At 43.7% G+C, this 23,236-nt stretch overlaps 1 protein-coding gene across 1 annotated transcript in view; it reads right to left on the bottom strand.

Moving 5' to 3' along the window:
* The window catches only part of SEC24D (SEC24 homolog D, COPII coat complex component), a 658,686-nt gene that overhangs the window by 218,995 nt on the left and 416,455 nt on the right, over nucleotides 1-23,236 (bottom strand). The window contains exon 11 of the mRNA XM_069630689.1: nucleotides 18,169-18,293. Coding sequence (XP_069486790.1) covers nucleotides 18,169-18,293 — 125 coding nt within the window. The remainder of the gene's footprint in view (nucleotides 1-18,168; nucleotides 18,294-23,236) is intronic.

Raw genomic sequence — 23,236 nt, 5'->3', positions numbered from 1 at the left:
TTCTGTACAATCAATGTTTGATAAATCTTGTGATATTGTATATTGTATTTTGTGATATTGTAAAGGTTTGTAAATAAACCAAAGCAATAAATTAAAAAAATAATAATAATATCCCATGGTTGCTTATACGAGATAGGCCATGAAGTGTGTATGAATTGTCAACTACGTGGGTAACCTTGAAGGTTTGGGATTCGATGGTCACAAGTTTGGGTCTCTCTTCTTTCCCCTCCCCAATCACTCCTATTCACTATAATCCCAGCTTTAGGCCATTTTATGAGGGGGCCATCGTTTGTTAACTGGAGAGGGGGCGGTTGCAAATTTCTTGCACACTGGTTTAGCAATGGCCAAATCCAGTCCTTTGACTGCTGTAAGGGTACTTTTAGGGTTGGGGAGAAAGCAGGTATCAGTACTGACAAGTTAGGCAATGGCCAATGCAACATCTATACAGGGAGGTGGCCACCACAGCACTGTTGGAGTTGGAGAAAATGATTCTGTCGCGAAGCGTCTTCACAAGGCTCATATCTCGCTTATTTATCTGCCTAGGCAATAAGGGGGTTGATGCTATGCCGCAGTATGTACAAGCCTGGTACCACTATCTGGGGGTTGAACTCCCACTGAAGTCTTGGGGAGAAGCCCGGAGAGGACTAAACTGATCTACTAGGAGTGTCCAATATGCTGAAAGACGTTTTAAATTCTTAGCTAGGGGATACATAAATCCCGACAGATTAAGTGACATAAGCAGAGGGAAGGAGGATGGTCTATGTTGGAAATGATGTGGGGGGACTGGAACGTATATACATATCTGGTGGCGATGCCCAAAGCTTACACGATACAGGACAGGGAAACTAAACGCACTTAATAATAAAGCTTGGGCATCGTTACCATTGGATTGAATTGTCTGCCTCTTAGGCATCTTTGGAAGTGATAAGGGTGTTAAACACTGTACATACATACCTCTACTGAGAACTATGCTCCTGGAAGCAAAAGTCACAATAAATGTCTTCTGGTAGACACTGAGAATGCCTTCAGTGGAGGACTGGTGGGTGCTGGTGGCAGCCGAGAAGGTTGTCTACTTCTCGGAGGATGAAGTAGAGGCATTCTTTGCGAGGTGGGGAAGTTTTCTGTCTTACACACAAATACATAATAGGGATTTTACCTGTCCCACTAAGCTGAAGATAATGGGTCTACTGGAATGCCCCTAGTAATATGCATAGCCTTCATATGGTTATTGTTTGAGATGGAGTAATGTATACCATGGTTCTACGAAATGGACTCCGAAACGCCAATGCTTCCATGGTATTCTTCTGTTTTTTTAAAAAATGTGTAATGTGCTGTGACCTTACACTTTTAAGTGAGAGTACTGTACCAGATTAGCCGTGGACTAAGTACTGTTTGTTTTGTGTTATAATGAAATGCCAATAAAAAGATTTCAATAAAAAATAAATGGATATCAGCTGTGCACCTATTGAAAAGCAAGCCCCGTGCCATAAAGAGATGGGCAAGTGGTCGAAGGCACCGCTCCATTTAAAAAAAAGACATTGTTAAAGGGAATGTCAGTGGAAAAACGTATGCCATTTATTCCATTTCGACCCAAAGAGCCCCACACAGCAGAAATCTATGCGGGAGCCTCCCTTGCACCAGTGTGAAGGTGGTTCTACACACAACTCGATGCATAAACTCAAAGTAAACAATAGAATGAGTCACTTATTTCATCTATTGCCTAGAAAATGAGCTGGTGTCCTGATTTGCCACTGCTTTCATAAGTGAATCAATTTGCAACTACTAAAAGAAAGGCACAGGGCCCGCTACATCAAGGTTACCTTCGGCCACATATATTTAGTATCGCCACAACCCCCACCATCATATTTGCCCAAAGACCAGCTGGACAACCGAACCAAATACCCCCTTGAGAGCATATCAACAGCCCTACCCGATATCTCCTTCGTAATACAATATTTTGTAACCCAGACATTGTTGTTGAACTGACCTTTGCAGCAGGATACAACTGGACACATTGCATGGGCCGTGGGCCTGCCCACAATAGGCAGATTAAGGACTTAAAATAGCAAATGAAACTGATCACTACAGTCTTAGTATATATACTTATTGGATAACATTTAAAACTGATTGGCAAAATAATAGTATGGTATTTGTAAATGCCAAATAAACATCTCAAGGACACCGGCAAATAAGGTGTGAATCAACTCACTAAAGTAGCAGGTTTCGTGCACTTCATACCTAAGCACCTGTCTTAGTGGTCAGGATGAACAAAATATATATGATGGATAGACTGCCACTGGTTACCACTTACACTATTCCGAAATCTCCTTCCATTAGTTCAAATGAAGAATGTCCCGCCTGGCAGATTACCACTGAATATCCAATTAAGTGAAATCATTTACATATGGGACAAATACGTGTCCCGGGTTGCTGATGCTACTATTGCTCAGAGAACTGCCAGGCAATTCGGTACTAGAGGCTCGATGTTGGCAGAACCAGGCTGATAATTGATATTTTTCCTCGGCTAGCGCGCTGAGAACTAAAACGTGATTGCTTACCCTCCTGAGTGGGCGCCATACCACGGAGCTGGTTATTTGGCATTGCATCTTCTCAGTAGAGGGGGAGGGGGGCTCAATTTATTTTGCAAATTTCGGAATCAAATATCTCCTCAGGTTAAGAAGAATGACCAATTAGAGCTTGGGTGGTGGGGGGAGGGAAGAATGCCCTGCAGCTTACAAGAAAGGCTAACATCGCCTGACAGTGTGCCTCTTCAATAAAACCAGCGGTATGACATTTTTAGAAATAGCTCCTGAAACAAGGTGCAAAAGCTTGTATGGCGTGTGTAGTGCATAATTAGGGAATGTAACAGGTATCTAGGAGAAGTGTATGATAACTTATTTTTCGGTAAACTAGTAATGTAGACCTAATCCATGTGTTGGGCAATAATGTAGACAAAATGTAAAATATCTATGGATAAAAAAATAGAAAGTGATCAGGTAGGAGCATTCACCCTGAAGTTGTTCACTGTTTCATTGCTACATTGTCTCCCAGAGCAAATGCCTGAAAAAGTTTCTAAAAGGTCTTCTTTTAAAAATGTTACAGGCACAGATATCATACTAAGTACTAACTTGTATTCATCTGGTGTTGAAGGAAACCCCACCCGATTTACACCAAATTACAGTGCAATTCACTACTGCCGGATCTGCGTGAAATGACCGAATGCTAAAGTCCGACTAACAAAAGTCTGACCTTTTTATTTATTTTTCATTTTTCCGCAAATATAAATGTGGGGGGAGACACCCCACAGCTCCCACACCTTACCCCAATACATTTTTATTAACTTTACCCCCCCACATATATATCTGTGGAAAAATGGGGGTCGGACTTTTGGGGGTCGGACTTTTTGCCCTTGGTCATTTTGTCCTATTCCACTGCTGCCATCTTGAGTAACGGTGTAAATCACTGCTGCTGTCTTGAACTGCTTCAAACTGTGAAGACTTTGGGCCGGATTTACAAAAACGTTTTCAATGGGACTTTCCCATACGTAAAACATTTTTGTAAATCAGTCTCATTTTATAAATCATAGGAGACTAACTTGATGTTTGCCTCAATTCATGCCTTATCAGTCCTAATTTTATCATCGGCAATAGCAAATCACAAACGGAAACAGCAGTGTGAGCATGTCATATGGGAATAGTTAACACAGCAAATATATATATTTATGGCAGATAGGTAATCATTAGTTGTAGTTTGCATCTCCGCTTAAGCCAGAATCTTAACAGTCTGGTTTGTCTGAAAACCCTTTTCTATGCAACTTCATTTGCCTCCTCTTAAGTAATATGTAATGTAAGTAGTCCTATATAGCAGCCATCTGCCACTGTTGGTGGCATCACTGGACTTGGCTGTGTAAGAGAAGAGTGGGCTGGGGTTCATTAGCGGGATAGTGGGAAAGGCAGATGCAAAACATGTGGTGTCGATGGGTGCAGGTAAAAAGTACCCGGTCCCTTTGTGCTAATCTGCTTTCTATGTGTTTGGCTGAAGAAACCTGGGAATATGTTATCCATAGGGGGCGCTTCTGGGTCTGGTATAACATTAGAATTCCTTTCCTGTTTGAAACATAAGCACGAAAAGGTTTTTTATGTAAGAACAAGAAGTAATGCTTGACATCACTGTACCTAGTTACATTATATTCACAAGGATGGAGGAGTATCTCAAGAATCCTAAAAAATATCATGTGCAAATCAGTCCCATTAAAATGAGAAACGTGTTCAGACAAAAAAAACCCAGAAAACTGTGAAATGCAGTAATTAATGTACATATGCAGAGCTGCCAACTGGCGCAGGGCAATCAGGGGCACCTTTGCTCTGTGCTAACTTTTTAGCCAGAAGCACTCTACATGTTAGGACATGCTGGAACTTAAAAAAAGAGTTGTGTCCTGTGCCCACCACCTACCGCTAACTCTATGAAACGTGACCCCCACATCTTCCAGCACAGCCATCTCTCCAAAATCCCCTGTCGTCCAGTCACACAAGCAGCCTATCGCCAAGGCTTTTGGATATGGAGCCTATTGCTTCCTTTGAACCCTGACATCCACAACCGCTCAGAACCCGGCTATCTAGTTAAACGGAAAGTTGTGCACCTGCAGCGTCCACAACCGTTCACCTTTACCCCTTACTTCCCCAACGTGTAGATGCGCCCATCATGGAGAGGGTCAAGAAACAGGGGGGACCTATCTGCAAGCAACGCGTGGAAAGAGGGAGAGAAATGAAAGACGGAGACCTCTCTGTCCTAGAGCCTTTCTCATTTTGCTAACTAATCTCTAGCTCACTGTTAAACCATGTTTATTTTCACTGTGAACCCATGGGTTCTTTTCCAAACTTAGCCTTTCTTTTACTGCTCCATTTCACTCTCCTATTCCCCCTTGTCTGAATCCTCCTCCTCTAAGGTGCCTTGAAGCATACACAAAGCAGCAATTAAGGACCGGATTCATAGAAAAAGTACAAAGTCTCTGCAAAGTACTCTGCACGTAAAACAACATTATGCCTACCTGCACGCAAAAGTATGTTTTGCACATTCCACATATTCATGGAATTATAACTGCAAAGTAAGCCTATGCGCAGAGAAAATAGAGAAGGGCGCGGAATGCCCACGACACGCCCACACGCAAACCAAAACCAGCGACATTTACCAACCTTTGCGGCTACCGTATATGCACCATCCAGCACCCCAGCAATACTGCAAGCTGTCCCCCCGCAACCAAAGCAGCACCCCGGCGAACCTGCATACGAACCCCTGTAACCCAAAACTGCACCCTGATAATCCGCGTTCCATTTCGCATAACTCAAGACAGCGGCCGCTAAACCTGCTTTCGAACCCCCCTTAATTCAAGTCAGTCAAGTCATTCAAGTCAGCATATTGCTAATCTGTGTATGATAATCCCTAAATCCAAACGGTACCTCAACTATGTGCCGTCACCCCTAAATTGCTATGTATAGGTTACCTTTGCACATTGGATCCTATGCGCATAGTGCTTTGTGTTTCCTATCATGTGGCGGTGAGTTCACAAGGTTTGCATGTAACTTCAACCCAAAGTGAAGTTGCGTGTTGAAGTCCATGACTGCGGTTGGGCTTGCGCTTGACTGGGCGTGCTATTTCTTTGCGTGCCTCGTCCCACAACACGCCCAAGTACTTCCTCATTTTGCCAGCAGAATGGGGAATATGCATGTTCTGCCCCTGAATTATTTTGTTGCGTAGGCCCCCTTGTGACTGTCTTTTTTTTAATATAATGGTTTCTGTGACGGACCCGCACAGATTCCACGAAAAACACACAAAGTCTGATCCATGAATAGGGGAAAAGGAGTTTTGCACGTTGAAAAGTGCAGAAAAAAATGCCATCAGGCCCAAAGGCTCCACCACAACGCTGCTTGCGTGCATATAAAGGAAAAAACAGATCTACAAGACTGAGCATACAAACCTCTGTTGGCATAAAATCCAGGAGTGGATAACGGTGCTCCTGACGACATGAGAGATGTTGATAACTGAGAATATGCTGGGAAAATCACAAAGCACGAACTGCGGTCCATGTGAGCAGGCTCTGTGATCTTCTGCCAGCCTTTAGCTGCAGTGGGCACTTGCAGATGATGCTATCTGTGAATGCAGGACTTGAGTGCGGATAGCCTGCTGATGAGTCAGAAAAACAGCGTTTAACTTCTGACCACTTCAGAGAAGCAGACACGCTGTTCCCATCGGAGGCTCATTTGACAGGGTCTATCAGTGCGGTGTAATTACTGCAAACTGGAATACGAAAAAAATGAAACCCTGGCACTATTACACTACACTCGAATGACCTTCTGAAATAATCCCCAAATGCTTGGAAAGAAAGCTGAAGGCTGGAGTGAATAGCCAAATAACATTCTTGCTGAGAGGACCCTGGGTGGAGACTCTTCCGCCACAAAAGACTGATAGTCCCCCACACCCACCGCCTGCACTGTACTATAATTTTCTCGATAAAGCACTCCGTTTATTTATATATTTAACCAAGTGTTTCTTAAAAGCATGTCACAAAATAGGTCTTTGCTAGGCGTTGAGATTTCTTCTCAATTTCGCTTCAGGTGTTGTTTATATAAGCGCCAACAATGGAATGAATCTGGCACAGACCTGGCTCTCCTTTCCTAGTGGCCAGTTCTGCCAGATCATTTGGAGCATGACCCCCTGTATTTGCACGATACCAGTCCAGCGTAGGCTTGGGGAAATGAGCTGGGCGACGGAGTATGTGGGCAGAGTTTGTCAATGCAAAGATTTTTCTCTGCCTTCAGCAGTTGGAGGGACAGGAGGGATTGAGAGATTGCTTAGACTACAGCACAGACACATGTGCATTTGATGACTTACCGAAGTTGAAGCTTCTGCGAAGAGGTTGAGAATGGCTTTGTAATTTGTCAACTACGCTAACCAAGCACACCTCCCAACATGAGCATGAATGAAATGAGCTCCCTGCATGTAATTCATAGTGTCCATACATTGTATGGAGAGGTTGTGGCCTCGGCTCATGCATGTGATTTACAGTTACCATTACTGGCATGGATAGGTTCTGGCCACAGCTTCATGCATGTGGTTTACAGTGACAATTACTGACATCGATAGGTTGTGGTTGCAGTTTCGTGCTTGTGTTTTACAGTGACCATTACTAGCAGAGATATGCTGTGGTTGCTGCCTCAGTTACAGTGATCATTACTGGCATAGTTAGATTGTTGGCTCTGACTCGTGCAGGTGATTTATGGTGAAAAATACTGGCATAGATTGATTGGGGCCACAGCCTCATGAAAATGATGTAAAACGCTGCCGTGTACTGTTAGTGGCATGGCATTTACTGGATATTTTCATGTTACCCTAGAGAATAAATGGTACATTGTATTGGGGTTTATCTAATCTTTCTCAGAAATGGTGCTTTTAAAATGACAAAAATGACATAAAAGGGACTGAACAATATTACTCCATCATTAAGTTATAGAACCACATATTCAATATAAAAAAAATCTATTTAATGATATTGAATATGTGGTTCTAGAACTTAATGATGGAGTAATATTGTTCAGTACCTTTTATGTGATTTCATTTTTAGCTTTCCTTTCCCTAGAAGTATATTGAGTATTCATAAGATAGGAAGGGTTAATTCCCCTAGGTGGGGCAGCCATAATTTCTGTTCTTTGCTTTTAAAATAAACCATTTGAACACATTATTTTAAACATTTTGTTGGGGGGGACCTCTCTCCACACCCCGCTCAAACCACTCTTAAGTTTTTTGGGGCCCCTTCGCTAGGCTCAGTCACTTGCACTAATTTGGCAAACTATATTAAGCCCCTCCACTGAAGACTGGCCCTGAATCAGGAATTTTTCGGTTGTTACTTTAGAAAACCAGTCCTAAACTATATGGCTTTTGATCCTATTTTGTCTAAAAAAATGTGCTTCAAAATTCAACACTTCAACACATGTATTTAAAACATTTCACAGAGGAAGAACCCCCTCGAGCAACCCTTAATTATGTTGTGCTCCATCGCTTCTCTCACGCTAATATGGGGAAGTATTTCACTAATTCCAATGGAAGCGTTCACCAATTTTGAGGGCTGACCCATGAATCATTCAGAATTCTGGTGCCTCCTGAGGAGCCTTCTGTTCCCCTGTGCACGAAAAGCTGCCTCCACCACTGCAAGGAGGAGATAAGAGACAGGCAGAGAGTGGTGGTAAGGAGGAGAGAGGCAAGAGTAGGAGGGTGGAGAAAGAGATTTGTGGAGGTAGAGAAATGAAAACACTTGGAGGAAGGAGACCAGGAAAGGATGGAATGGTAACAGAGAAAGCACAGTGTGCAGGAGGATGGATGAAAATGAGAGGCAGAAAGTGGAAAAGAAAAGAGTACCTGAGTGAATGGAGTAGGTGAAAGGAAAGGGAGGGGTGGCAGAAGGGAAAGAATTCACAGAAAGGAAGGAGAGAAAAAATGTACGCTCCGGATCCTCAACATAATGTACTAATGGGGATGATGTTGGAGTCCAGATTGGTTCAGAGGTTGTGGAGCAAGTTACGGTCGTGGTGGCAAAACAAAACCAACCACAGGGGTTGAGGGGGATAAACTCCAGACCAGCACTAATACTTGACAGCGGAGCTGGAAGCATTGTAGCAGAGTGAAACGCAGTAGTGTCATGGTTGTCATCCATCCAGCATAAAGCGTGTGATGCCTGACCCCGATTAGTAAATCTTGGGGCACAAGGTTGTTGCCAGATAGTAGTGCATCCAGCAGGACAAAAGTGACATGGTGATCCACATGTCGTTTGCCAAGAAAGACCACCAACAACAGGCAATAATTAAGTATTTTGGAGAAGGTTTAATCACAAGAGAATCCAAGTGACTGCCTGATCTACACAGAGCGATAATACCCAGACCCAGAGCTAGGGAAGGACTCGGGACCTGAGCGTGTAGCTGCTCAGTCCTCACAATTAGTGCATATCCTTTACTTTAATACTGCTTTTGTTTAAACAACCCTGAAGAGGGAGACCTGAGTGTGGCCATCGTGACCCCCATCCGACTTACACCTCGAAGGCAGAGAAATGCGCATCATTCGTAGGCCCTTCCTCGCCATTGTTGATGTATCTCAGATGTGAGAAAAGCTATTGGCTCAGGCGGCCATTCAAACGGTACCCGACTGACAATATGGAGGAGATACCATTGTCATCGATTGAACAAGTTGACTGAATATAACCTTGAAGAAGCAGATGATGTCGCTACTGACATTATGACATAGATGCATAAGACATGAAGCATATAGGCATCCATGCATGAAGCTACACAAATACAATAGTTTATTGCAGATAGACACAAAACAAATGCTTATGGCTCATATAGATAGAGGACTGATGCATACACAAATATATCCTTTGCTAAGCGGAACCAGGAAGACGCCAAGAATACGTACAACTGGCTTGCTCATGCTTAATTGCGACAAATATACTAATATGGGCGGCCATAAGAACAAAGATGGAAGCCATAGATGCATTGAAGTGAATGGGAAAAGGCTGATAGACTGATCCAGTTAAAGCAGACAGACAAGAGCTTCCAGCGCAGATACGGTGCACAGCATCACCAAAGACGAGCAGAGACGGAAAGTTTCCAGTTAGCCAGGGCGATGAGGCACCTGCGAGTGATACAGCATACAATCCTCATAATTACAAGCAGAAGAGCTCCATTTCGTGGTCCCTGAACATGTGACCTGAAAGCATGGGACAGAGCCTATTAATTTGAGGTGGCCGTGGAAAGCTGTTCCCATCGAACCAGAGGTGGGAAAGGTACAATTACTATTTTTTTTTTAAATGTATTTTATTCGTATTTAAATATAGGTAACATTTAACAAAAAATAAGGTATTAAACAAACAAACAAAACAGTCTTCATTAGATGTTGTGATATCTTCAGTGTCTATACAGGGGCAGAGGTAGGTGAATTTGTGAGCTTGGGTGCCGAGGTTGGGCCAAGTCGGGCGTCTTTGGAAGTTTAGGTAAACCTCTTCCTGGCATTATGTTGTTTCTAGGGTTCCCTTCAGGGGGGTTTGTGGTCTGCAGTAAAGGGCACATCTCTTAGGAGGGCCTTCCATGATTCGAGGGTGTTGTTTGCTTCGTCTGTTCCATAGTTGGCCCCTTCCTGCCATGCTCTGGTCTCTGCCTCGGACCACCTTTCTAGTTCCTTAATCCAGCGTTCATACCTCGGGCCCCCTGGGGACTTCCAGGCCATAGCTATGGTTCTTTTCGCAAGGATGCAAGATAGGTCCATCAGTTTGACTAAATGTCTGTATTTGCTTATTTTGGGGTGAGCTCCTAATAAGCAGACTTTCGGGTCCCACTCATATCTGGTTATGCCAGCAGTTGTGCAAGTCTGCCTAACTCTGGACCAGAGTTTCTTTGCCTTATTGCAGGTCCAAAACATGTGGATCATGTCGGCTGTGTCGTTGCCACACCAGGGGCAATTCGGTGAGGTTTTCTTGTTGAATTTAGCCACCCGCTGTGGGGTCATGTACGTCCTGTAGAGGGTATTCAATTGTATCTGCCTGAATCTGGTGTTGCGGGACACCTCTTTTGGGTAAAATAAAATTCTTTCCCATTCTTTGTCGGTTAGTATGATGCCCAGGTCCACTTCCCATCTTCTCCTTGAGTGCTATGCCTTTGGGGTTAGGTTTGTCCATCAGTCGGCTGTAGAGCCGGGTCACCGGTTTCCATCCATCTGCTAGCTCGTACATCTCCTGTAGTAACGGATCTGGGGTGGGTTCCTAGGGCCAGCTGTCCCATTTGATTCTGGCGATCTGTTTGAGTCGATGATACCATAGAAATTGGCTGCTGGAGAGTCCCTCAACCTCCTGCATCGATTCAAAGTCTCTGAATTTGTCCTCTTGGAACATGTCCCCCCATACATAGATCCCGGCACTCTCCCAACTTCTTGCTACCTTCAGGTCCGTCGTGGTTTTGCATGCATCCGCTAGAATGGGAGAGTTGAGTGAATATGGATGGCTCAATTGTAGGATGGAGCGAGTTCTGATCCAGATCTGTCTGCCTAATTTCGCAATCATGGGGAAATTCTGTGTCTACTTGAGTGGGTTCCAGAGTACTTCCTTGGGTAAGAGATTGGAGGGTATTTGCCTTAGTAGCGCAGATTCGTTGTTCTGTTCGTCTTGAAGCCACCTTGTCACGTGGCTGAGCTGTGCAGCTAAGTAGTACATCTGAAAGTCGGGGAGTTGTATTCCGCCTTCTTTGTGTCGCAGCGTGAGAATTGAGAGGGGTAGTTTGTGTCTGGACGGGCCCCATAGGAAGTCCCGGATTAATATTTTTAGTGTCTTGAAGAAGGTGGGGTGAATATAGTAACAAATGTTCGTGAAGAAGTATAAGAAGGGGGGAGAATTATCATTTTTGTAATGGCCGCCCGACCCATCATTGCATGTGGCAGTTTTGACCAGAATTTCATAGAGTTGCGGAGTCCTTTCAGCGCCATTTCAGTGTTGTGGCCGTGTGTGAGCTCTGGGGTGTGATGGATGTTTATTCCAAGGTATCGGAATGCTTCGGGTTGCCATTTTATCCCCACTACTGGTAAATCAATTTTTGCCAGGCCTCTGAGTCGTGGCAGCGGGAATGCACAGGATTTCAATCTGCTAAACTTGATTCCTTAGTAAAGTGCGTAGTTGTCGAGGACGTCTAGTATGACTTGTGCGTTTATTTGTGGGTCTTTCACATACAAGAGTACATCGTCGGCGTATAGGGATATTATGGATTGTTGGTTGCCCAGTTTGATGCCTGCGTCGAAGAACTGTTGTCTAAAATAGATGGCAATTGGTTCCAAGCCTAAGATGTATAGCATCGGTGGTAGCGGGCATCCTTGCCTAGTGCCTTTCTGACTCTCCCAGGGCTTCGAGATCATCCCTCCAGTTTTCACTCTTGCCATTGGTGAGTTGTAGAGCACCTTGATCCATCTCACAAAACCCTCTCCAAATCCAAACTCCCTCCGCACCTCGACCAGCCATTCCCAGAATATGGAGTCGAAGGCCTTGACGGCTTCGAGTGAGTACCGCAAGATCCTCGTCTCTCGTGGTGGTTTCCGCCATAGTGTGTTGAAGTCTTCTTAGGTTGGCCGTGGTGTTGCGTCCCGGGACGAAGCCATTTTGGTCGTCGTGAATCAGGGTTCCCACCACCTTTGCAAGTCTGTTGGCTAGGATAGGGGTTAGGGTCTTACTGTCGTAGTTTAGCATTGCTAATGGGCGGTATGAATCGCAGTCCGTGGGTGGTTTGTTGGGCTTAAGCATGGGGATTATGATTGTTTCTTTCATAGTGTTAGGGAGTATCCCTACTTCGTATGCCTCCGTGTAGACCTCATGCAGTATCGGAGTGATGATATCTTCGTAAACTTTGTAAAATTCGGGCGGAAGGCCGTCACTGCCAGGAGTCTTACAGGTGGCCAGCGACCTGATAGCTTCCTTAACATCTTCTGTAGTGATCTCCATTTCCAAAGCTTCTCTCTGTTCCTCGGATAGTCTCGGTAACCCAATCTCTTCCAGGGTGTTCTTGATTTCTTCTCTGGATATTTGCCTGTTGTGGGAGTGTAGTTTACAGTAGAACTCTGCAAAGGCGTTGTTACTATCCTGTTGGGTCCTGCATGTTGTCCCGTTCTCGGTTATGATCTCTGTAGGAGTGTGTCTTGGTTGTTCGCGTTTGCATAACCAGGCTAGTAGCCTGCCCGGTTCATCGGCTTCTTTTTGGGTCTTGGCGGTGTTTGTTGTGAAGTCAAATTTGGCTAGCCTGTCCCAGGTTGTGCGACATTCTTCGCAAATTTCTTGTAAGGTCTCTTCCATTTCCGGGGTGGCGACAGTGCATGCCTCGAGGCGTGTTATTTCAGCTTCTCGTTCTTCTAGCGCTGCCGTCAGGTGTTTCCGGACGCCTCCAGCCCCCGATATCACCTCTCCTCTTATCACTACCTTCATCGCTTCCCAGAGCGTGCTCCAGGTTGATACAGATCCTTTATTATTGTCTATGTAGTCCTCAAGTTTGTTACCGGGGGCTTCCCTGAATTCTTGATCCGTAAGGGCTGCGATGGGCATTTTCCATGTCGGGATCAGTGGTCTGGATCCCCTTTATTTCCATTCCATAATTAATGGTGAATGATCAGAGATCGATCTGCCTAGGTATGCTGTTGCGTCTACCATTGAGGTTTGCTCTCTGTTGATAAACAGATAATCGATCCTTGTGTGGATCTTGTGAGGGGCCGAGTAATATGAGTAGCTTCTTTCAGTGGGGTGTTGTTCCCTCCAAATGTCAACCAAGTTGAGGTGATCCAGCGCATCGTTGAGTGCTTGAGTGGCGGCGTTTCTCGGTTGTTGGGGGGGTGTGGATCTATCCATGTTTGCGTTTGTGTAGCAGTTGAAGTCACCAGCCCATATGAAGGTCCCTTCCCTGTGATGCGCCATTTTGGCACAGAGCGTTTTGAGGTGTGAGGGAATTCTGTGTTGTGGAAAGTAGGAGTTCACTATACAGACCGCCGTATGTTCAATGGTTCCCCATATTATTAGATACCTGCCTTCAGGGTCTGCCTCCGAGCCCAGTAGGCAGAATGGCACGTTCGGGTTCACCCACGTGAAAACTCCTCGAGCATAGCTAGAGTAGGGTGCTCCTTTCGTGCTGCCTCCCCATCGCTCCACTAACTTGGACGAAGACTCCTTCGACAGGTGGGTCTCTTGGAGTAGGGCAATGGATACCTTCTTTATGCGGAGATAGGATTGGATCCGATTCCTTCTCAAGTATGATCCCATACCACGTACATTCCACATTATCACTTTCAATTGTGTCGCCATTGGGATGGAGTGTTGGATTCTGTGCGTCTGCCCTTTTTTGTGTTTCTCAGCGGTTGTTGATTATCCTCAGTGGTTCCCAGATCTTGGTTCTTGGTTCTGGTTTTGCTTATGATCTGTGGTGGTTTTGCCCTCTGCCTTGTTGGTTGCGCTAGTGTGAAGACTGTGTAACTAGAGTAACATTTAACAAAACTGGAACTGGTGCGCCCAGCGACTGCGTTTTTCTCGCAGTGCTCAGGCGCTCTTGCGCCGTCAGGTCCCATCCGGGTATCAGGCTCGAACGGGGTCGGGCAGGCAAATGGCCTGTCCTGGTCTGTTTGTGGGGGCTAGGTCCTGTGCCTGGTGTGAGGCCAAGCAAGGGCCGCATCTATTTGGTAAATAGTGGTGTAGGTTACCTCCTTGGTTGTAAGTTGCTCATGGTTGTTGCAGGGTTGTGGTGCGGTATGCGCTTATGTGTCAAGTGCGTGGATTTCCTCATTTACCCTTGGGATAGGTGTCCCCGTCTTCTGCGAGGTTGTTGTCTTCCATCCACATATTGGCGGCTGCTGGGGACTCTAGGAAGATCGCACGGCCCTTGTAGATGACCTTTAGTCTCGATGGATAGAGTAATATATATTTTAGGTTCAGTTGCCGGAGTCTGGCCTTGATAGGCACGAATGAGTTTCTCTCCCTTTGCACCTCTGGAGTATAGTCTGGGTAGACAGAAATGTTGGCGTTGCCACGTTCTATGGGGCCCTCTTCACTGGAGTGCCTCAAGATGGTTTCTCGGTCTTGGAAATTAAGTATTTTGGCGATTATCGGGCGAGGGTGGGGTCCTGGGGGGGTTTCTTCTGGAGGGACCTGTGTGCCCTTTCAACTGCAAAGCCTTGTGTAAGTTTTCCTGCGCCTATTACAATTACTATACAGGTTCAAAGCTGAATGTTCGGTCTCAGATCTTAGGCGATCAGACATGGCAGCTTGCTGGGGACAGGCAGCACCTTCGGGATTGTTCCCAACCTTGTAGAGTTTCACTTGTCCTGGTAGCTGTCCAAGGTCCCAAGGCTGAGAAGACCTGCTCTGCCCAATCCCGAACTGCCTTTCACGTTAAGCACACTACATTGCGTGAGCCAGTTACCCTTAGGGTAACCTGCAACTTTGTATTCCTGACACTTAGAGGTGGTCCTAGTAGGAGCTACCAGATATGGCGATCCAAAAAACAGTCTTACCCCTATAGATTACATATATAGTTATCTGTGATTAACCAATCCCATTCTCTGATAAGTGTTCTGGGATGAAACTTGTTTTTGTGACGTCCCTAGCAGTTAAAATGGTGTGATACACGTTTGAAGAATGAGAACTATGTGAACGGCATGCTGTTCTAGTGTGATCCTTGTCATTTTGATTTATATTAAACACAGTAATCTTTGCCCTATGGTTGAGTCTTAGGTTCTTGCAGTGGAGATTTTTATGGGGCCCACACACTCTCTTGCTGGTAATTGGGGTAGCTGCTAAGAGTGCCCTTGTCGCTCCTTTACAAACCCTCTGCTTATCTCTCTCCCAGAGAGATCCCCATAGGCCTCATTAATCACCATTCCTGTTATAAATACCACAAGAGGAAGAAAGTCAAATAAAGATCTGTGTTTTCAAGATTAGGGTTCTGGAAAGAGATCCTCACAGATCAAGTTTCTACCTTAATGGCGGAGCGTCTGGAAGAAATTAAAGCACTGTTTCATATTAAGACCCTCTGAACCTCCATTTAAAGCACTCAGACAATGATTTGGTGAAGTTTTTAATCAAACCCTAAAGAACCCCTTATTTTTCAAATAGGGTTAACTATTTCTCTTTTACACTGTTATTTATTTTAATATCTAGCCTTAACCGTCTTACATATTCATATGTTGTACTATTTATTTATTGTCCTCTGATTAACAATGTGTTGAACAGCACTCTGTAAGCCTTTATGAGAAGCCCTATTTTAAAATACCCATGAATAAAAATAATACAATTCTGTGGAATGTGGTAGACATGGACAGCAAGAATTGGAACAATCTAATAGCATAGGCCTTGTTTGCTGGCCAGAAGACCAGGCAAGCCCTGATAGGGTTTTCTCGGTTTGTGCTCATGAAAGGATGGGAAATCCAGGAACATTCAACCCTGAGCTCCGTGTAGTTTGTTCAGCAAACTCATAAATAAATGGTCCGGGTCTGTGAATTGGTGAACCGGTACATAACACTGGTTTAGGACATACAAAAACGTTTTTTTTTCCTACAGCCAGGACCATCTCAGATGATCCAAAGTTAGCTCAAGGTTCTTACTTCTGAGAATAAATTGCTTGCTTGATTGCACTGCCCGTACCTCATAACAGACGTGATTATTGATCTCCTTTATCACATTCAACAGCCAGACCGCAGGAAACAATCCCTGAGCTAGCACGTGAATTGGTTAAGGAATGGAAGGATCAAGGAATGGAAAGATCAATATACGACTACTCTCTATGTGTATACTCTCCTCAGCTGTATCATGCGCAACATCACCCCATCACCCTAAAGCACTCTTCCCTGTATTCAGTCCTTGGGCCCTACCATTAGGATAACATACGCCCAAATGACTACGTCAACCCCATGGAAGAATACTGACACACAGGAACCAGGCACTAACTACTGCCTCCATCAACACCATAGGTTTCACATCTAGCTTTCCCTCTAACCACTGTCTTTCTTTTAGAGAGCCACACACAGCGAGGTAAACAAGAAAGGCAGCAGGTGCTATGAAAGACCACAGTATTGTTATTATTACTATTTTTGTAAGATGGCGGCTGTATATGAAAGCAGCTAAGGTCTTCTGTGACTGTGGAAGTAGAGTCCACACAGCCAGCAAGTTTTCATAGTGATATGATAGGTTATTTATAACGCGCTTAATACCCAGAGGTTGCTGAGCGCAGCCCCGGGGATCGAACCTCTGTAGCTCCATGTCGCCTTGCTTCCAAGGCGAGCACGTTGCCGCTGAGCTATCCTCCCGAGACAAAGTGGGGGCACATATCGGAATATGAACTCAAGAAAGCTTACGTGTCATTTGTACTTTTGGCTTGGACTTCATTACTCTACAACCCAAAAGACAGCAAAAATCTCCCCGAGAAATGTCAGCTATTTATTTCAAACAGCAAACGCGTTTCTACTCCGAGGATTCTAAAATATTTAGAATGGATAGATTCCCCATGGAAGTCCTGTGCCTTTTAGCTTCATGACTTGGTGTCTCTTGTACCAAACTGTGGCCCCCAAAGTCTGTGCTGATGCTGCCGTCGGTAAAGGGCTGCCCACAAACACTGAATCTTCCAACGCTCAAAATCCACACATTAACTCACTGCATCAAGGCGATGCTTCATGGCGTTCCAAATCCCTACGAAGGCCTTTTGAATAATGTAAGGGTCTGATACAAGTTACCATCATGCTGTGTATGTACGTTTTAAATGTGAATCATTGGCAGGACGATTAATGAGATAACATTTTACATGGTATGTATTACAGTGTTTGGAACACACCTGTTTTCAATAGTTTTACAGTCTGGCCGAATAAAGGCCATGGAAGGGACACTTTACCTATTAGAAACTTTTCATATTTAAAAACTAGACCGCTTAATTATTCAATATGCAATCCGTTCGCATAAGCTTTACCCGATCCTAGCATTCATTCTTGAGCCTGCATCAACTGGAATATGTATTACCATGCTACCCAACGACATGCATTTTAGGAATATACATGTTTAATGTACTTTAAAAACATTTTGATTCACTGAACTGTTTTTGGCCATCGCAAACGGTCCCTGACAAATCCCTTGCACTCATATCCTTTACAATTATTAAATATTATATTCCAACAAAAGGCACGAATTACCATCATTTCAAACACTGCAACAGCCTCTAATAAAATGTTAAGGACATTTAGGAAAAATCTATATACCTCTGGAGTTCCTCTACAATAAGCTTACCCTGGAGAATGTTTGTAGCTTGTCAAGTAGCTCAGTGAACTGAGCGCTTGCTGTGGAGGTGAAGTGTCAATCATAAAGGTCAGAGTGCTAGCGGAGAGAACTTAGTCTTTAATCCTTCCAAGGTCAACCCCTATTCCACATGTAAATCCAGGCTCTGCAGATCCCGTCCTTTATCCGTCAATGTATTGAATAACAATACATTGAACAACAGTGACGCCTAGTATGTACAGCTGAACGAAACAGTAGCACCAAAACAACCTATACAAATATTAAGCGCGCTCGTGTGTGTGTACGTACGCGCGTGTGCGTGTGTCTGTCTGGTGGCGCCACAATGCTTTGATTACCTTGGAAGTCTGTCCAGCAGAGTTTTCAGCTCTTCGCATATCAGCCGGACAAGGCCACTCTTGATGTTACTGTAGGACACGTCTATCATGAAGATGAAGGCTGGCGGATTTGGAAGTGTGTTTTTCTGCAGAAAAATGTAAAAAATATTAGATGAACAAGTGACAGCGGGAGTAAACCTTAACAAAATAGAAACACAAACGTGTGTTTCGAACAAGCTTTCTAGCATGGAAACTGTTCCTCTGCATCTAGTGCAGCACTGCTTACATACAATTAATACACCAGGGATCAAAACCATGTCAAAAGCGCCTGCCAGCATCATGTGCCAACATCACCCACTAACGCCTTAACCTGCGCGTCAGTGGAGAGAGAGGGATCAGCATTGCTTGCAGTCATAATCAACTGGGCAGTGATCGACGCCACAGCAATCAAGTATGTCCCCGAACTTATCAAAACTGGCAAGGGACAAGCAGGGCCTAGCGTGTGCACTATGGTACCATCGGCAGACTACGGCAACATGCAGAATCTGGTGGGCATTCAAAAAATACACGAGGAGAAAACATCCTTCCCTGCTACTTCTTAATTTAAAATCCAAAATAAATTAATTAAACAATTCACAGCCCACACATTACACTTGCCATACTGTACAAACACTGTGACACTTTCCCTTTGATCATCAAGAAAAATACACTTTGGAGTGTGGAGGACAACAGAGAATAGAATGTAGAATATTGTGCGATGTGTCATAGGGTGCACAGGAGGTAAAATCAAGTGTCTTATCTATAAGACACTTGCGTGCCCCGCACAACAATATAATGAGAAACAGTCAACACTTTGTGAAATTGTTTAAGATACGTAGTTTCAAAGTCATCCAATGGAAATTAATTAAACAGAAGCACTTCTGACATAGGAAATTACCTCTAATACAAAATGAATGAAAGAAAATACAACGTTCAATTAGGACCACAATAATGAAGCTCAAAGCATTTCAGCATTAGCCCTTCATCAGGAGCAGAAAAACCTCACATGTTATATAATATTTAGACACATAGCGAATGTTAGGATAAAAAAATAATCATATTTTATGAAATTGAAACAGAAGGGAAGCATTAATTTAATTCACCCAATGATGATACCCAAAAGTAAGGTATCTTTAAAAGAAAACGTCCACACGAAATTTCAACCAAGACTCTTCCCAATGATCTTGCAAGAAGACGTAAAGGAATAGCATAGCGGAGTCATTTTACATTGACATAAAAGTAATAACAGATTATAGGGACTACCTGATTAAGGCTGAAAGGGTGAATCAGAAGAAACAGACCTCTTCTCAAAACAAAAGAAGGGGCACATTTCCATGCCTTCGTTGCAACACTTTAATCAGAGGCGATAACAGAGGACACCCGATTCAGGACGTAAGATTACACTTCATTGTTTTGCAACATGGGATACACGCTCAGTGATTTATGGACTCTGCTATCCGTGCAGTATCTTTTACGACGAGCAGACTTCCAGAAGTGTCCAGGATAGGTGGAACGAGCACAAGAGCCATATTAGGATTAATAACCCCAAGTCACCAGTAGCCAGAAAATTCATGCAATACAGACCTATAGTGACACAAATGAGAGGTACCATTTTAGAGGTGGTACATAAATCCCATAGGGGTCTAGACTTGTCCAAGAGCCTCTCACAGCGTGAACTCTATTGGATTCACACACTAGATGCACTTCATCCACATGGTCTGAATGAAGAGGTCTACTTAGGTGCATATAAGTACTAGTAATATCAATGGATACCTCTTATCTGGTAGCCACGTATTGAACCACCCCATAATATGTATAATACAGAAAATAGCAGAGTAACAGCAGTGGGTTGGCATGTGCAACATTGTATGGCATGCAGCTATATAACCACTCATGATTGGTTGGCATACTCTCTCAACTTTGGACATTCGGTGCGTTAGCAGCACATAAGCAAAACGAAACCCAGGCGGAGTGAACGTCAGACCACTGCCCACATTGGTCAATTAGCCTACCATCTCTCATCAGTTAGACCACGAGCCAAGGCTTCTCCTTTGTAGTTGACCTTGGTGACTGTTTTCTTGACGGAGGCTTTTAAAGGAGTCAGGGTATCTTCATCTGAGGCTTAAGGAATAGACCTTTTTTTCGAGTCTTGCCTGTGTCAGTGGACCACAAATCTGTCCATATCGACCTGTTATTTACTGCTTTATGATTTAATTATACTCAGTGCTATTATTCCTCTTGGCCTCTGGAGACTTGGTTGCTCTATTTTACATGTGATTTCTTCACGCTTAATTGTTCAATACTTGGCACTTGCAGATGTTTTCGCTTCTGCTTAATCTAAAAGAAATGTGGCCTTCATTCATAGCTTATCCTGGTTAACTCCCTTTGTGCTTTCCAACTAAGTTTTGCTTGTAATCCTTAGTCTCAGAAAACAGATATTCTTTGTCTCTTGCATGAAGTTGTTTTCTGCAGCGTTTCTGTTATGTGGCAGAGGTTTGTATCTGAGGTAGTTTTGACACGATCCGACGTCCATCGTCTCATCATGGCCGCTTTACTCATGTTGTAGTTTCTACTGTAGTAAGCTTCTATGTAACTCATCTACCTTGATGAGTTTCTGTATATATATATATATTCACTACTCAGATAGTTACTTATCTGTGTGATATTTATGGTTTCTTGGTTTCTGCATACATGTTTCTCTTGTTACTTCCGTTACATTATCATTCCTTAAGTATTCGCATATCGTTTCAGTACATCTTAGTATTTTCTCTTCATGATGTCACTTTACTCTCGTCTGACTTTATTTACAGCTCTTCTATGTCCAATGGTGTGTGCCGCATTCGATACGGTTTTCTGAGTGCATACCGTCTCTCATATCTTCGGTGCAGTATTGGGATTATACCTAGTGCCATGCACACAGTCTTCCTGCTTTGCTTCCAGTATGACAGAGGGTTGAGGCCGGGCACTAGAGATGACATCATCTGCTCCTCTACTAAGTGTTCACTGTTTCTAAGTATATTGGTGTGCGGGGGACGAGAGTGTGTTAAAGATTAAGACACTTTCTCTTCTAACTTTCTTATATTGGACCAATTCAAGTTATCATTGAATGTTACAGATATTCAGTATATAAAACAAATATATTACTTTAATAAGATGGCACCAGATGTAGTCTAACCCATGTTTTCTGGAGATACATTATATAAAAACCCAATGTAGACTCAGAGCACATATTGAACAATGTACAGAGGCATTTGCCAGTGTATACATCCACTCCACCCCTTTGTGATAAGATTAACACTGTCAGATTAGGAAGATGAGTGGAATTCTGACATGGTCTATCTGATACACTGGGGTTTGCTCTTTGTAGTGCCAGGTGCTCCCAGAACAACAATCCATCCCTGACCATTTACAACCACTCAAAGAAAGAACTACTACCCTATGCTTCAGCCGTCTGCAAGTTGGGACAAGAGCTACATTTCCCCAGTGTTTTCAGAATATCCACACAAAATACATTTTAATACAGTGTCATGGGGCGGCCCACAATGCATTAACCAAAGAACATGGGAGATCCGACTCATTCTGGTCGGCCTCCCTGTGATCCTTAAATGTACGCAGAAGTGCAACCCTCATCACCAATAATCCAATGTGTTTTAAAAAAAATTTAAAGAGAAAGGATTGGATTCGAACTATTTCGGAGATGAGATCTAAAAAGCTGTCACAGTCCCTCTCAATGCACGACAAGCTGCTTGGATACTTACCTGGCGTTTTCCAAGTGCCAGATGTCGAACTGACTTCCTGAGATTTCTGCTTAACATACTACCCATGAGGGAGATCCTTTTTTCCAGGCATAAGGATTTATACAGCAACAATTTGTGCCAATGTTGCAACCATCCATGTGCAGAGATAGTGAGAGACGTCTGATGGACTGCATAGGCACTCACGCTGAGAGGGTGAAAAAGTTCACGAGATTTGTGGACAAGGATTGGTGGCTGGACACACAATCATTCTGGAACCGACTGTGTTCAGGTCACGAAAGCCTCTTAACTTGTAAGTAGTAGCATTTCTTGGCAAATTGGCACTTCTGAAGTGATGGGATTGACTGAAGTGTACTCTCATCTGTTTTTCTTTCTGCTTTCTCTTCCACTTTTCTTTATTATATATGTATTTTAACGTCTACTTTTTTAAAACAAACAATGTTGATTGTGTAAAGTCAATTTTTTAAAAACTATAATACAATAAATACACACAAAAAAATAGCACTCACCTTGTTGGCACCTCTGAAAGGATACCGGCCTAACAGGGTTCGTCTAGAAGACCACAATTTAAGAGAAGCATCTAAACGACATTCCACTACTCTGAGATTTTTCCGATATATACTAATAATTTCACACATTCCTGAAGGTACACTGCCCTTAAGGTGGAAAGTAAGTAAGCACAGTGAAGCGTGGTGCTTTCGCCGCTCTTACAGAGGGCAGTGTCTATGGGCCTGATTCACAGAAGTGTTTTATAATGGCACAGTCCCTTTGGAAAACGCTCCGTGAATCCGGCCCTTTGTATGGCCAGAATCTCCTTTGCAAGTGATTGAATTGGTATTGTATTGAATATTGTCAGCTGTGCTTTCAGAGAGGTTTAAAATAACTAAACATTCAGCCTTAGAAGAGCCGATCTGCTTGTATGTGTGTAAAGAACATTCTAAAGTCAAATGTATAAAGCTGCTGCCTAGCAACTGTGCTGGAGAATCAAAAAACACTAAGAAAAGTGGGACTATGGTGTTATAGCAGTGATATGCGCAGCACAGATAGTTCTGCCATTACTGTCTGTGCATTATGCAACGGTTTGCTTCACGGGAAGAGCGATTATCGTCCATGCCACGGTGGCACATGCTCAATACTGACATGTTTATACATGGCTGTAGTATAACACTTGATTTGTCCGCCAAGCTGTTCCACAGAGGGAAGATGGCGCCCACGAACATAGGTCCTGCACAATGTGCGCCCTGAGTGCACATCTACACGTTGCAAAAATGAATGCCCAGATGTGAACTCAGGCT

Source organism: Ambystoma mexicanum, chromosome 6q, assembly GCF_040938575.1.
Source record: "Ambystoma mexicanum isolate Mex_15411 chromosome 6q, UKY_AmexF1_1, whole genome shotgun sequence".
Lineage (NCBI taxonomy): Eukaryota > Metazoa > Chordata > Amphibia > Caudata > Ambystomatidae > Ambystoma > Ambystoma mexicanum.
Note: the sequence above shows the minus strand (reverse complement) of the source record. Positions and strands in the feature narration are given on the sequence as shown.